The 16,312-nt window shown below is 42.4% G+C and overlaps 2 protein-coding genes across 5 annotated transcripts in view; one reads left to right on the forward strand and one right to left on the reverse strand.

Moving 5' to 3' along the window:
• The window catches only part of FAF2 (Fas associated factor family member 2), a 38,923-nt gene that overhangs the window by 21,260 nt on the left and 1,351 nt on the right, over positions 1 to 16,312 (reverse strand). For 3 of the 4 annotated variants that reach the window (XM_059698244.1, XM_059698240.1, XM_059698242.1), the window contains exon 2: positions 1,579 to 1,647. In XM_059698244.1, the coding sequence (XP_059554227.1) occupies positions 1,579 to 1,647 (69 nt within the window). Of the gene's footprint in view, positions 1 to 1,578; positions 1,648 to 5,561; positions 5,919 to 16,312 lie in introns of those variants that run through there. The other variant, XM_059698241.1, reaches the window with a different exon arrangement.
• On the forward strand, positions 12,668 to 13,190 carry LOC132235599 (DNA-directed RNA polymerases I, II, and III subunit RPABC2-like). The gene has a single exon (XM_059698239.1). It carries the CDS (start codon positions 12,721 to 12,723, stop codon positions 13,051 to 13,053), a length of 333 nt encoding a protein of 110 aa, XP_059554222.1. The 5' UTR covers positions 12,668 to 12,720; the 3' UTR covers positions 13,054 to 13,190.

Here is a 16,312-nt window from a genome sequence, read left to right on the forward strand (position 1 = left end):
TCAAAACAACCACCAATATCACAGTAATCACAGTAATAATAAAACAAGAAATGTTATAGTGAGGACAAGATGTTCGCTATCACCATTATTAACTGACATTGAAAAAAACAATAGTTTTCCCCCAAAGAGCCATTAAATACACACACACACACACACATACACACACACACACACTGAGTGGCAAGATTATTATGACCACCTAATCTGTAGGCAGATTATATAATTTCGCTCTGAAGTTGCTAGAGGGCCAGATCATTATAAACGGCTGAACAGCACAACATACCTAAGTATCATTGCTGATCAAGTTCATCCTATCATGTAGATGGCGTATCCCAAAGGAGATGGCTTCTTCCAACAAGACAATGCGCCATGCCACGGTGCTCGTATTGTGCAGGAGTGGTTTCAAGAACATGAGGGAGACTTTACCTTGCTTAGGTGGCCCCCACAATCACCAGATCTCAATCCAATTGAGCATTTGTGGGACGAAGTTAAAAGGGCCATCAGGCAGCTGGTTCCACAACCATCAAATCTCACAGAACTGGACGGTGCTATTCATCAGGCTTGGTGTCAGATTCCTCGCATCACCTTTCAGCATCTCGTGGAGTCAATGCCAAGAAGAATCGCTGCAGTATTGAAGGCAAAAGGTGGCCCAACGAAGTACTGATGGGGTGGTCATAATAATCTGGCCACTCAGTATAAACACACACACACACACAAGGAGTAGGCGCTATATTGAGGAATTTGGTCACTACCTTTTCTATTTTATAAACTTTGATCATAAAGCTTCACTTTTTCTACCCATTATTTTTAAAATACATTTTTACTGATTTCAGAGAGGAAGGGAGAGGGAGAGGATAGCAATATTAACGATGAAAGAGAATCATTGATCGGCTGCCTCCTGCACACCCCACACTGGGGATCAAGCCCACAACCTGGGCATGTGCCCTGACTGGAAACTGAACCTTGACCTCCTGGTTCATAGGTCAACACTCAACCACTGAGCCATGCCGGCCACGCTACACATTCATTTTTTGATTTGAGAGAGACAGAAAAAAGAGATAGAGAAACATAATTTGTTGTTCCACTTATTTATGCTTTCATTTATATACTCATTGATTGATTCTTGTATGTGCCCTGACCAGGGATTACACTTGCTATCAGGACAATGCTCTAACCAACTGAGCTACTCAGTCAGGGTCCACACATTCATTTTTAAAGACTTAAAGAGTTGGAAATTTGAAAACCAGCTCTACTAAAAGAAAAGATTCCAGCTGTGGAAAAATACATGTCTTTGAATCATTATTAGACCATGGAAAAAGAAATAAGCTCAGCCCTGACTGGTTTGGCTCAGTGGATAGAGCGTCGGCCTGCAGACTGAAGGGTCCCAGGTTCGATTCAGGTCAAGGGCACATGTCCGGGTTCAGGCTCAATCCTTAGCGGGGGGTGTGTGAGAGGCAGCCAATCAATGATTCTCTCTCATCATTGATGTTTCTATTTCTCTCTTCCTTTCCCTTCCTTTCTGAAATCAATAAAAATATATTTTAAAAAGAAAGAAGCTCAGAATAAATCCTGTTGTACCTCTATGTTCCAGTTATGCTGTTCCAAGGTATGTCGACATTGATCCATAGATTCTATGCCAGTCAAATCCTGGAAAGGATAAAATCAAAAAGTTACTTAGGGAAAAAGCAACAGTACATTTGTAGATATTTTTATCCCTAATAGACTACTTATGAATACTTCTGCGAAAATATACTAAAAAGTGTTGAAGGTACATGGTCAAATTCGGTAAAATTTCACTATTCAGAATTTGTCCAATCAGTTACAGCAGAGATTTCTCCCACAGATCAAAACAAATGAAAATTCCTTATCTTTTAAACCTTCAAGGCAGTGTCACCCCATGCACTGGAAGGCTGCCCGTTGAATTCCCAGTCAGAGCACACACTTTGGCCATGTACGGAAGGCAACCTATTGATCTCTCTCTCTCCCCCTTCCTCTCTCTAAGCATGTCCTCAGGTGAGGATTAAAATACAAAAAAAACCTTCCAGACTTCCAATTAAGAAGACAACTGATTAATATTCTACTATCAAAAGATTTCTTCAACCTCTAAGTCCAACAAAATATTTTTCAATGCTAAACAACTATTCTATTTATAATATATAACGATATAATAATGCAGGTTTCCTGCAAAATAATGACTTTCATTAACTTGCATTGTTTTATCTATTGGCATATAACCTAACGTACAATGAAGTTGTACATATAAATTATGTACAACTTTTTATTAAATAGAGTCTGTAATTCAAATGTTTCCCTACAATAAATATTTTCCCTACTCCCTTCTCCTTGGACTGTTCTCAGGTTTCACTTTGTCTCTAACCAAAGTTCCTACTCTGGCTCCCTCTTTTTCCATACCTGTCAACACAGGAAGTTCCCTAAGGATGAGTCCGTAGATGTTTTTTTTTCACTCTCTACACCTCCCTCCTTGGCAATCTCATTTAATACTCAGCCTTCAACCACCCTTTCTACTCAGATGACTCCTAATTTAATTTCTGGACCCACCATCTCTTCTGAAGTTTAGGAGCATTTTTCCAATTACCTAGTCAATACTTACACCAAATGTGGCACCAGTACCTCAAGTGTATCATTAAACTACTATATGTACCCGGCCAGTGTGGCTCAGCGGTTGAGTATCGACCCAAGAACCAAGGTCACCGGTTTGATTCCTGGTCAGGGCACATGCCTGGGTTGCTGGCTAGATTCCCAGTGGGGGGTGTGGAGGACGCAGCCGAGTGAAGATGTTTCTCTCTCATTGATGTTTCTATCTCTCTGTGCCTTTCCCTTCCTTTCTCTCTAAAAATCAATAAAAACATTAAAACACACACACACACACAAACACTATATGTGTTAACACACAACCACCCTCCCAAATATCCTGGCTCAGGTACATCTGGAATCTGAGCTTCATCTTTAAGTACTCTATCCTTGAACTCCACACTTCATCAATAATCAAGTTTTGACCATTTTCTGTATTACACCTGCAACCACATTTCCATTCCCACAGCCAGCATCTTTAGTCAAGCTTTTGTAACACCTCCAGTGAACTGTCAAAATAACTTAATTTCTTTTCCTCCTTCTAACTCTTATTCCTATATGTTGACTGAATAATGAATTCCAAAATCCTTAGCTCTCCTTAGAGGGAGAGAGACACATGGATTGCACAGGCCCCAACTGGGGGGTCAAACCTGGAACCCAGGTACATGCCCTTGACTTGAAATCCAGCCCATGACACTTCTGTGCACGGGACAAAGCTCTAACCACTGAACCATGCCGGCCAGGGCCAGACCTCCATTTTTAATACCATTGTCCAAAAAAGAAACTAGGTTCCTTGGAGAAGTAACTGATTCTAGGACAGGGACAGGAACTATACAAAATGAGCCTGGAGAATCGTGTAGTGACAGAAAGTAAAGACGTGTTAAAAAAAAACACAACCACCCACAATAATTGGATAGTCATGAATTATAACCCAAATTACAAAATAAACATCCATGAGTCCATACTGATATAACTGTATAGTGGAGAGAACTGACAAACTACTCGGCCAAGTGATCAACTCTATCAGTGTCCTGGTGATTTTACTATTTGCATAATTGTTCTAATACTTTGGTTTCTCAATTCCTTGCCTACTGTTCCTCCATTCACTCTTGAGGTCAAACTCTAGACCTCACTATAACCATAACTGCAAACCCCTGCACACTCTCCCTCCATATTCTTCTACCTTTTCAACTTCCTCCATCTAATGCCGTCTCTAAATTTTTCAACTCTGCCAGGACCTACAATCCACTGACCGTACTACCTTTTCACTGGGCCTCAGAACCTCTCATATCCTCATTTCCCATCTTATTCATCATAAATTCCAGAGTCAACTATAATAATCACTCTTTCTTGCACATATCCTCAACTCCTTTGCCCTCTTATCACAATCATATTCCCTTGGCTAAACCACAATCTTCTAAAATTCCAAATCTCACCCTCCCTGGTTTTGCTCAGTGGATAGAGCACCAGCCTGTGGACTGAGGGTCCCGGGGTTCGATTCCAGTCAAGGGCACATGGCTGGGTTGTGGGCTTGATCCCCAGTAGGAGGCAGCCAATCAATGATTCTCTCATCACTGATGTTTCTCTCTCTCTCTCTCTCTCTCTCTCTCTCCCTCCCTCCCTCCCTCCCTCCCTTCCTCCCTCCCTCCCTCCCTCACCCATCTTCTCTGAAATCAATAAAAATAAAAAAAATAAAAAATAAATCCAAATCTGTCTACTTTGCACCTGTATCTTCACAGCTGAAGGGGGCTGACTGGTCTTACTTTAAATAAATATATGATCACTAACCTCAAGTAAATCTGTAATATTGCCTGGCCTTCATCCTAATTGCCTAGTCCATTCACTCCTTTTCTCCTACATAACCAGACTTTCGCTCTCCTCAAACTTCTAGCACCTCCTCCATCCTTATTCTTAGTTCAAGATCTTGTTTCCTATTTCACAGGGAAAATAATCAAAAGTTCCAACCTGCATGTCAACCTATCTACACTCATCTTTTCTTTTACTATGGACAAACTTATCCATGCTCCTGGCAAAGGCCAATGCCTCCTCTTGTCTTGTATACCAGTCCTGTCCCCTCTCACTTACTCAAAGGTATCGCAAGAGCAATTCTCCTTCCTCTGCACCAGATTTTCTCTCTCTAATGTGTGTTCCTCATCAGTATACAAACATGCTGATATATCCTAAAAAAATACAAATCTCTTCCCACTACAGCTTCTGCCCAATCTCTTTCCTCTTTAGTGCAAAACCTGCAGAAATCTCCAAGTTCTCATGCCACTCTCTTGAACTCACTCCAATCAAGCCTTCACCTCCCCAACATTCCAACAAAACTTCTAATCAAGGTCACAAATGACCCCCACACTGTAAATCCAGACATCTGTTCCCACTTCTCAAGGACTTGAAGTCTAGGACAATACACTGGTTTTCCTCCTACCTCGCCTGCCACTTTGTTTCCTTTGCTAGGTCCTCACTGTGTCCTCAGGATGCTAAAGACTGAAGTGCTCCAGAGCAGGGCCCTCTGATCTTTTCTCTTTTATGTATACAGCAGTCCCTCCCCTTTATCCCAGGTTTAGCTACATCAGGAAATATTACATGTAAAATTCCATACAATTCGTAATTTTAAATTGTGTGCCATTCTGAGTACCATGATGAAAACCTGCACTGTCTCATTCGTCCCCCCTGGGACATGAATCATTCCTTTGTCCAGTATATCCGCACTGTATATGTTGGTCATTTAAAGCCCTCTCTGCAGTAACACAGTGCTTGTATTCAAGTAACCCTCAAGAAAAGTATGAGGCTGGCAATTCGGATGACAAAGAGAAGCCGTAAAGTACCATATTTTTCCGTGTATAAGATACCCCCATGTATAAGACACCTCCCACTTTTCCGACCCAAAATTAAGAAATCAATATTTTAAACATAAAACAGAACATATTTTTATTTAGTAATTACTGCAGGTAATGTTCACATACCAGTACTATGATATTATGCAGCATATCACTTTATTCAGCCTCTGTTGCATCACTGTTCTCTTCTTCATCACTATTGGTTCCAGACATATCAATTTCTTCAACTTCTATTGTATCACTGCTGACTGCTGAGTCACTGTCTATATATGTGAGATCGTCCTCAATTCCATCCATGGCATTGCTGATTCCACATTTCCTGAAGGACTTCACAATCACCTATTGTTTGATGCCATACCACGAGTTTAGGACCCAAATGCAGACCTCAGTAATGGTTGTTTTTTTCACTCATCCTGTCCGTGTCAAGGTATCACCTACTTTTTGTATCTATCTACTCCATTCTTCTCTCATCAGGGCTTTAAACGGCTTGGTGATTGAAACATCTAGCGACTGTAGCTGACCTGTAAGTCCACCAGGAGTAACTGCTAGGTTTGTTTGCAAATCTGATGCAACCCTTTTTGTCTTTTCTGTTAAATGTGCTTGGAACTGATCAAAGACAAGAAGAGCTGGCTTGCGGAACAGTAGTTTTATTGCTAATTTTACCCAGTGGCCAGATAAGTTTCTATTGAACTAGTACAAAAAAACGTTTTACATAAATGTTAAAGGCACGCTTTAAAATTAAATACCCATTGCATTTTGAAGTTACAGTGGGGCCTTGACTTACGAGTGTCCCGACTAATGAGTTTTTCGAGATACGAGCCGTCTCTCGTCTCTCGGCCGATTTTTTGCTTTGAGTTGCAAGCTAAAATTCAGGTTACGAGCCAGCTTCAGATACTCCACCGCTAGTTGGCACAGCGAACGTCACAGTGAACGCCACAACATCAGCCCAGCATCACGTGTCTCACTCGTTCACTGTTGATTTGACATATGAGTAATTTGAGTTATGAGCTCCGTCACGGAACAAATTAAACTCGTAAGTCAAGGCCCCACTGTATTTATTACATGTTCTTACCAGCTAATATCTTTTAAAAGTATGACTGGCCACAAGCCTTAGGACAGAATTCTCGTGATCCGTCTGCAATGTGTTAAGAGCCCCCCATGTCTTCTGGACCAAAGCTTTGCAAACCAAATGGCCATAATGTCTTCATTCATCCATCCCTTCTCTTGAGCTTGCACAATAATGCCAGGAGGTATGGTCTCTTTAGGATAGGTTTTCCTCTTAAAAATAAGTATAGGAGACAGTTTAGTACCATTTGCACAACATGAAGGCACAGCAGTATAGTGTGTCTTTTCATGGCCACTTGTTTTGATTCCTTTCACATTAACAGTTCTATTGGAAGGCACATCAAAATTGAGAGGCATATCATTAATGTTTGCAATCTGACTTGGCTCAAAAGCATATGTTTTTGGAAGTTGTATGACATAGGAGTGAAACTGTTGCATTTTATCCTCATAAACTGGTGGCATTTTCTGAGCTAACTTTGTTCTCATGGCCAACCCTCCTCTGCTCATGAAATTGAAGCACCATTTGGCCTTTCCTGTGAAATCAACAATGTTCATTTCACTTGCAAACATTCTTGCCTGACATTGAATAAGCTTGGCTGACACATATAAGCCACTCTGGCACTGCTCCATAATCCAAATCTTAAGCCCCTGCTCCAAGGTGGCCCATTTTGCTGGTTTTCCTCTTAAGGCATTCTTTTTTGGCATCTAAGGAGTTGTTCTTCCTGTTTTCTCCACTGTCTGATCATACCATACACTCAGTGGGAGGAGGTCCAAATTGTCTCTCTGCAGTTCTATTTCCATGCTCTTTTGCATAGCTAATTACATTCAGTCTGAATTTTGCTGAGTAAGATAATCGCTTACCAGTATTTATCTTTTTATTTTTTGACATCTTTATGGGCTCAGAACACTCCAGTCTCTGTTGCATCTACGCACTCTCCACCTCCAACTCCACTTCCACCTCCAATTATGGCATCAGCTGAGGTCAGTAACAATAAGGCTTATGATTGGAGGAAGTCTGTTTGACAAGGTATGGGCAGCAATGCACCTGCTTGGCTCCCTCTTCGGCTGACTTCTGTGTATAAGATGCCCCTCGATTTTCAGTCTAATGATTTTAGAAACAAACTAGAGGACCGGTGCATGAAATTTATGCACAGGAGGGGGGGGGAGTGTCCCTCAGCCTGGCCTACACCCTTTCTAATCTGGGACCCCCTCGGGAACATCCGTATTGGGACTAAACCAGCAGTCGGACATCCCTCTCACAATCCGGGACCGCTGGCTCCTAATTGCTTGCCTAACAGCCTGATCCCCCAACTGCTCTCCCCTGCCGACCTGATCCCCCTAACTGCCCTCCCCTGCCAGACTGATCCCCCTAACTGCTCTCCCCCGCTGGCCTAATCCCCCTAACTGCTCTCCCCTGCTGGCCTGATCACCCCTAACTGCTTCTGCAGTGATCCCACCACCATGGCTTTGTCTGGAAGGATGTCTGGTCTAATTAGCATATTACCCTTTTATTAGTATAGATAGCATCTTATATATGGAAAAATATGGTACTTCAAGTGAAAAGGTATGCACACATAGGAAAACACACACAATATATACAGAGCTCTGTACTATCTGTGTAACATTAAAGTGCTTCATATTTGCCAGTGCTTGAGAAATACTAACATTTAATTACTGAAACAACTACATGAGGTAGGTAGTATCAGTGCATAGATAAAGAAACTAAGGCAGAGAGGTTAAGTAATTTGCCCAAGGTCACAAAGTTAGTACAACAGGTCAAACAGCTTCATTTCATCCAACTTCTTTTCATTATAACAGCTGATGAGATACTGCAGGAACTTAATACTTGTTTCTATCAATTAGCCTATGGTAAAATTGGTTTCCTTACACATCATTTCACTTAAAGTCGCAGAACCTATTAACAACATTAAGTGAGGAGTTACTGTAATTGGAAAAACTAGGGTTCAAATCAAGACTGTCTTACTCCAGAGCCAGTCTTCATGACCATTTACTATGCTACACTGACTTCATTAAGTATGACATGATCCTATCTCAACAAGACAAAGAGAGCAGAGCTCTCTAACCCAATGAGAATGTGATCTACTGGAAAAACCAAGATGGCGGCATAGGTAAACACGGGAGATTGCTGCTTAGCACAACCACTTCAAGAATACAACTAAAAGACGGAATGGACAGCATCCAGAACCACAGGAAGGCTGGCTGAATGGAAATTCTACAACTAGAAGGAAAGAGAAAAGCATACCGAGACTCAGAGGAGGTGCGGTGTGGAAGTAAAGTACAGAGCTATGGAGGCGCACGTGGAGAGGGCTGGCCGCTGAGGACATGGTTGTCTTTTTCAATCGGTAGGGAGTCTCAAGCTCTGAGCTCCAGTTCCGGGTGAATCTCTGGGGACCCAGACTCATACAGGAGAAACTGGACTGTCGGGCATCAGTCGGAACTCGAGGGCAGCTTTCTCTCGGAGGTGCTTGCAGTGACTGCCGGGACACTGAGAAGCGGGGCCTCTGAGGGCAGCCATAGCTGCTTGCTCTGCCCTGTTGATCCCCTGGGACCCCTGCCCCGCCCAAGCTGTGCACCAGCTTTTGCATACGAAAGGCCTGGCCCTTTGCAATCTGAAAATTACCTAACAAACTTGGAGCTGGCCCAAGGCCCCACGGCAACTTGCATTGCTTCACGCTGAGCTCCTGCTGGGTATCCTCAGGCAGAGGCTAGATGAGCACCTCCTTAGAGATCCAGGAGCCAGTGTGCCCGGTGGTCAGAGTGGGACCATCCATATTACAGCTCATCGGATCCATAAAGGACACACTCAGGGGGCAGACTCAATGAGCACCAAAGCCCCATTGAAGCAAGTCTTGCCCCAGAAGGGTGTCTTCAGCACAGAAGTTCTCCCACTGCAGACACAGCTGATTCTCACAGCCAATTGGTCTGGAGGTCAATTCCTTCCAGTGATACCTACAACAATCAAGGCGTAACTACAACACGACTGTGCACAAAGCCCACAAGGGGGTGCACCAAGAGTGTCCACCTCAGGTAATTGGGGAGGCTGAGCCACTGGGCGCTATAGGACACCTAGCACACAGAGCCACTCTATCAACACAGGGAAGCATAAAAAATGCGGAAACAAAGAAACAGGTCACAAATGACAGAAATGGAGGAAAGCAAACTACTGGATATAGAGTTCAAAACCACACTTTTAAGGGTTTTCAAGAACTTTTTAGAAACCGCTGAAAAATTTAGTAAGACCCTCAAAACGTCTGGTGAGACTGCTGATAAATGTAGTGAGACCCTCAAGAAATCTAGTGAGACCCTCAAGGTTATGAAAAAGGACCAACTAGAAATTAAGCATACACTGACTGAAATAAAGGATATTATGCAGAGTTCCAACAGCAGACTAGAGGATCACAAGAATCAAGTCAAAGATTTGAAATGTGAAGAAGCAAAAAACACCCAACCAGAAAAGCAAAATGAAAAAAGAATCCAAAAATACGAAGATAGTGTAAGGAGCCTTTGGGACAGCTTCAAGCATACCAACATCCGAATTATAGGGGTGCCAGAAGAAGAGAGAGAGCAAGATATTGAAACCCTATTTGAAGAAATAATGACAGAAAACTTCCCCTACCTGGTGAAATAAATAGACTTATAAGTCCAGGAAGCGCAGAGAACCCCAAACAAAAGGAATCCAAAGAGGACCACACCAAGACACATCATAATTAAAATGCCAAGAGCAGCAAGAGAAAGACAGTCAGTTACCTACAAGGGAGTACCCATACGACTGTCAGCTGATTTCTCAACAGAAACTTTGCAGGCCAGAAGGGAGTGGCAAGAAATATTCAAAGTGATGAATGCCAAGAACCTACAACCAAGATTACTTTATCGAGCAAAGCTATCATTCAGAATTGAAGGTCAGATAAAGAGCTTCACAGATAAGGAAAAGCTAAAGGAGTTCATCACCACCAAACCAGTATTATATGAAATGCTGAAAGGTATCCTTTAAGAAGAGGAACAAGAAGAAAAAGGTAAAGATACAAATTATGAACAACAAATACACATCTATCAACAAGTGAATCTAAAAATCAAGTGAATAAATAATCTGATGAACAGAATAAACTGGTGATTATGATAGAATCAGGGGCATAGAAAGGGAGTGGACTGACTATTCTTGGGGCGGGGAAGGGGTGTGGGGGATTCGGGAAGAGACTGGACAAAAATTGTGCACCTATGGATGAGGACAGTGCGGGGGGGAGGGGGGGGGACCGGGTGGAGGGGAGCTATGGGGGGAAAAAGAGGAACAACTGTAATAATCTGAACAATAAAGATTTAATAAAATTAAAAAAAGAGAGAGAGAATGGGATCTACTAACTAGCCAATTAATTAAAAAGTCTCCTCAGTGGATAGAGCGTCGGCCTGCGGACTGAAAGGTCCCAGGTTCGATTCCAGTCAAGGGCATGTACCTGGGTTGCAGGCACATCCCCAGTAGATGTGCAGGAGGCAGCTGATCGATGTTTCTCTCATCATCGATGTTTCTAACTCTCTATCTCTCTCCCTTCCTCTCTGTAAAAAATCAATAAAATATATTTTAAAAGTCCCCCCCTAGCTGGTTTGGCTCAGCGGATAGAGCATCAGCATGTGGACTGAAGGGTCCTGAGTTCGATTCCAGTTAAGAGCACATGCCCAGGTAGCAGGCTCAAACCCCACTAGGAGGCATTAAAAACAATTGGCTTAGAGTGAGAATAAAAACATCCATGTCAAAACAAACAAACAAACAAACAAAAAAACCAAAAAAAAACACCATCCATGTCAGTTAAATACTTCACTTAAACATAAAGCATAGACATGTATGCATCAATCTTCTGATGAAAGCCTACCCTTTTTAAAAAAATATATTGTTAGTGATTTGAGAGAGGAAGAGAGAGAGAGAAACGTCAATGATGAGAGAGAATCATTGATCGGCTGCCTCCTGCACACCCCCAACTGGCCGGTGTAGCTCAGTTTGTTGAAGCATCATACCATACATCAAAAGGTTTGATTCGATTCCCAGTCACGGCGCATACCTAAGTTGCAGGTTGCATCCCTGGTCAGGGTGCATCCCAGAGGCAACTGATCGATGTTTCTCCCTTACATCAATGTTTCTCTTTCTCTGTCCCTCAAATCGGTAAACATATCTTGGGTTAGGATTAAACAAACAAACAAAATAATTGGCTGTATTAGAGAATAGACCTTAGAAAATGGAGGACATCTGTTCAGTTAAGTGAAGGTTAGGGTAAGAGAGCTTATATATTAAGCATTTGTATATCTGTACATGCAGAAGAAGAGTATATACAAAGATACACCATAGCCAGTTATGAGGATAAGAGGGGAAAGATGAGATTTAGTTACCTTTTTACACAATTTTATGCTGCTGACTTGCACAATAAGCATGTATTAACTTGCTAGATTTAAAAGTAAAAAAAAAAAAAAAAAGCTGTGAATCAGATAAAATTATCCCCATTTTATAGATGAGAACAGCTTCAAAGAAGAATTTGCCTAAGGTCGAATAACTCACCAGAAGCTAACTCAAAAGGCTAATTCTGGTTTGCTTCAAGTTTCAAAGCTCATGTTTTCTCTACACCACCAAATTTCCTGGCAAAAAATTTCAAACAGATCACTCTATGATTTTTTTTTTTAAATACATGAACAAAAAGCATCATGTATTTTTTCCTTTAGGCAATAAAGAGTCTGATGAAGCCAAAAGGGAAGATTTTCAAAATGAGTTTGATTCTACAGCCCCGAGTTCAGTCTTTATTTTCTATAATTTAAGAGAACAAAGACCCTAATATCCATTTGAGAAGAAAGAAATCTCTTACTCCTGTGTAAGCAAAAAGACTGTTTCCTCCTCCACTGGCCGTGCATATTTCCTTTAGTCCCTTCCCTCTCTGTCATATCATCTTTCTCCAGGTGTTCAAAAAACCTAAAGGCAGCAAACCAAGGCACTAGAGGAGCTTGCTATATTTGGGAATTTGGGAAAATTGACTTTGATGTGTCTCTCTCACATAGATGTTTCTCTCTCTCTCTCTCTGTCTGTTTCTCCACCTTCCCACCCCTTTTCCACTCTCTCTAAAACTCAATGGACAGAGAACGCGTGGCGCTGAGCGAGGCGGAGGCGCGCGGTTTGTGGGGCTCCGTGCGCGCGGGTGCGGATCTGGGTCGCTGCGGCGCGGACGTCATGTCAGACAACGAGGACAATTTTGATGGCGATGATTTTGATGATATGGAGGAGGATGAAGGACTAGATGACTTGGAGAATGCTGAGGAGGAGGGCCAGGAGAACTTTGAGATCCTCCCCTCTGGAGAGCGACCGCAGGCCAACCAGAAGCGGATCACCACACCATATATGACCAAGTATGAGCGAGCCCGCGTGCTGGGCACCCGAGCCCTCCAGATCGCGATGTGTGCCCCCGTGATGGTGGAGCTGGAGGGGGAGACAGATCCCCTGCTTATCGCCATGAAAGAGCTCAAGGCCCGAAAGATCCCCATCATCATTCGGCTACCTGCCTGACGGGAGCTATGAAGACTAGGGGGTAGACGAGCTCATCATCACGGACTGAGCTGGAGTCATCTTCCCAGCTGCGCCTCACCCCAGCTCCTGTTCCCACATCCTTTACACGTGTAAATAATAAACTCTCCAACCTTCCCCCCAAAATAAATAAATAAATAAATAAATTAAATTAAATAAATAAATCTCAATGGAAAAAAATATCCTCAGATGAGGATTAACAAAAAACAACAACAAAAAACTATTCTTTCCCATTTGAAACAGCTTAAAACAAATGTCTGTATTATTCATAACTCAACCAGTTCCAAAATACATAGTAGAAAAAGATAACTACAAAAATCGTAGAAGATAGCAAACAGACTGAGAAGCATGAAAAATATACCCTAGGGATTCCAATCAAATCATGTCACACACAAAAAGTGAAATAGAGGAAACGCGAGGTTTCTAAAATATTTTACTTTTGCTAATTTCAATATAACAAATGAAGCAATACATTGAGAAACAGCCCCACTCTCTCTCTCCCCAGTCTCAGGCGCTTTGGGAGCCGCGGGCTTCAGTGCAGATCTGGCCAAATCTAGGGACCATACCTGGCACAACCAGTCCCAAAAATGGCACAGAAACAGAATCAAGAAACCTCAATCACAAAGACACCCATCCCTTAATGGGGTGGGCCCCAAGTTCTTGAGGAGCATGTGCTTTGCCAAGAAGCATAAGCAAGGCCTGAAGAAGATGCAGGCTGACAATGCCAGGCCATGAGCACACATGCTATGGCTCTCAGGCCCTCATAAAGCCGAAAAAGGTCAAGCCCAAGATCCCAAAGAGCAACAGCCCCAAGTTCAATCAGCTTGCCTACATCACTCACCCCAGCTTGGGAAATGTGCTCCGGCTCACATCACCAAGAGTCCCAGACTCTGCAAGTCCAAGGACAAGGTTCAAACCAAGCCCCACAATGTGGTTTCCAAGCTGCAGTCCAGGCTCCCAAAGGTGCCCAGGCCCCACCACAGCTCCACAGTACTGGCCTCTGTCAGTCAATGTGAGGACGGAACAGGTGGTGTGACCCCTGGGCTGCTGTCTGCATGGCGCTGCTGCCTCCTGTGCTATCTGTACAAATAAACCCAGGGTAGGGGATGGTGGGGGGAGAACTAGCTCCTAGCAGTGTCACCCTGTTCTGTCCTGAACCCGGTGGAAATTTCAAGCACATGCTCCATATGGTTTGTTAGTGAAGCAACCTGAAACCTAGTGTTATGTCACACCCTAGTTGAAAAAACTTTAATGGCTCCCCCACACCTACACCTTAAAATTTAAACCACTGTGCACAGCTTTTAAAGATTTGGGGAGGCCGTATCTCTATCTTTCCAGTCTTATTTTCCACTTCCAATTCTCTAAATCCATCACAAACACACTCTATACTCCACCTCCATCCCATGCTTGAGCTGTTTCATCCCCTTTGAACAGCCTCCTCTCCACCACCTATTGAAATTCTATTCCTCCTTCAAAGTAGCACAGTGGAGAGCCCAGACTTGAAATCCAGACCCAGACCCACTAGATTTCTAACTCTAATTCCATTTCCACTACTTAATAGCTTAATGACCTTATGCAAATACTTCAATAGATCTGTTTTTTCACCTAGGAGCAGGCATACCAGCTATGGTGCTCTGTAAGGTTACTGGGAGGATTAAGCATAATGGTTATAAACTAGTATCTAGCACCATGCCTAAGAGCCATCCTTCTCTCCCCCTCCTATCCTTTTCCTAAATTCCCACTACACTGCCTATACAGTACCACACTATTAGCATTAACAAACTGCAGGATACTCATTCATATATGTATCTGGCTTCTCCATTAGATTATAGATACGATGGTTATGGGTATGGACTTCTAAATCTCTGCCACTTACTACCTGTGTAAGTTACTTTACCGCTCACAACCTGTTTCTTCATCAATAAGTTGAATGGGCCTTAGCTGGTTTGGCTCAGTGGATAGAGTGTCCACCTGCAGACTGAAGGGTCCCAAGTTCAATTCCGGTCAAGGGCATACGCCCAGGTTGCGAGCTCAATCCCCAGTAGGGGCTATGCAGGAGGCAGTCGATCAATGATTTTCTCTCATCATTGATGTTTCTAAATCTCTCTCTTCCTCTTTGAAATCAATAAAAATATATTTTTAAAAAATAAGTTGAATGGACGTTAACACCTTACAGTATTAGTAAGAGGTTTAAAAGAGTTCATGTATATCAAATACCTGGCATAATGCTTGACATCTAGTAAGTTTCAAAGAATGTATAATGGCAATCTAGATGATGAAACTGATCCAGAAACTACTTAAAGAACACATAAATGTCATATACATTTGCCTTAGTATATCCAATTTCATAAAGCAATCTTAATACAACTTTAATGTGCTATTCATCTCTTACTGCTATAGATGTCCAATGAAGACAAAAACAGAGGTTGCTATGCACTTTACTTCAGAAATGCTACCACATATTCATGTTCTTCCAGGACCAGACTAAGTACACCATGACTCATGACTCACATCACTTCATTACATTTAAACACCATGGGATAACCCTGAAGCGCTGTAGGGGGTAAAATGGTCTGCCAAAGTTAAACAAAACTCTGAAATTAGTGGTCTACCAGGAAATGGAAGCTGTGTATTCATTCTGATTCTAATTTGCTGTGTCATTAGTTTCTCTACTCAAAACTCCAATTAAATATCAACTAACTTCTATGATAGTATTTTTCCATTTTATACAGTTCCAACCCACTGCTCAACTTTTTAGGTTGATGTATAATAAACATACAAAATCCTGTTAGTTTCCGGTGCCACTGATCAATTTAAGAGGGGGGGGAAAAAAACAACCTCCAAAATTAACTGCAGTGAAACCTAACCAAGGAAATTTTGGAAAAGTGAGAACTTGCTAAAATAAAAAAGACAAATCACAGCATTTGCATTCCACTATCGGTGATACACAGGTTGTATGGCACACCAGTCAAGGGCTCAGGGAAAGGTTCTGAAAAGACAGACTTGGCCTTAAATCTCACACCACCACTTACTAGCTGTGTAACCACTTAAGCACCTTCCTTCTTAAGCCTCATATCCTTCATCTGTAAAACAGGGACTGTAACAGTACGAATCTCATAGTGTATTAGATCCGATAACGTGTGCTCGGTGTTTAGCCAAGTACTTACAACATCATACTCAATAAATAAATGGCGCCCTGGCCGGCTTGGCTCAGTGGATAGACCGTCGGCCTGCGGACTCA

This window comes from Myotis daubentonii, chromosome 5 (assembly GCF_963259705.1).
Source record: "Myotis daubentonii chromosome 5, mMyoDau2.1, whole genome shotgun sequence".
Classification (NCBI taxonomy): Eukaryota; Metazoa; Chordata; class Mammalia; order Chiroptera; family Vespertilionidae; genus Myotis; species Myotis daubentonii.

What these genes read in the sequence shown, in the direction of transcription:
- LOC132235599 (XM_059698239.1), top strand. Translation starts at nt 12,721, where the DNA reads ATGTCAGACAACGAGGACAATTTTGATGGCGATGATTTTGATGATATG.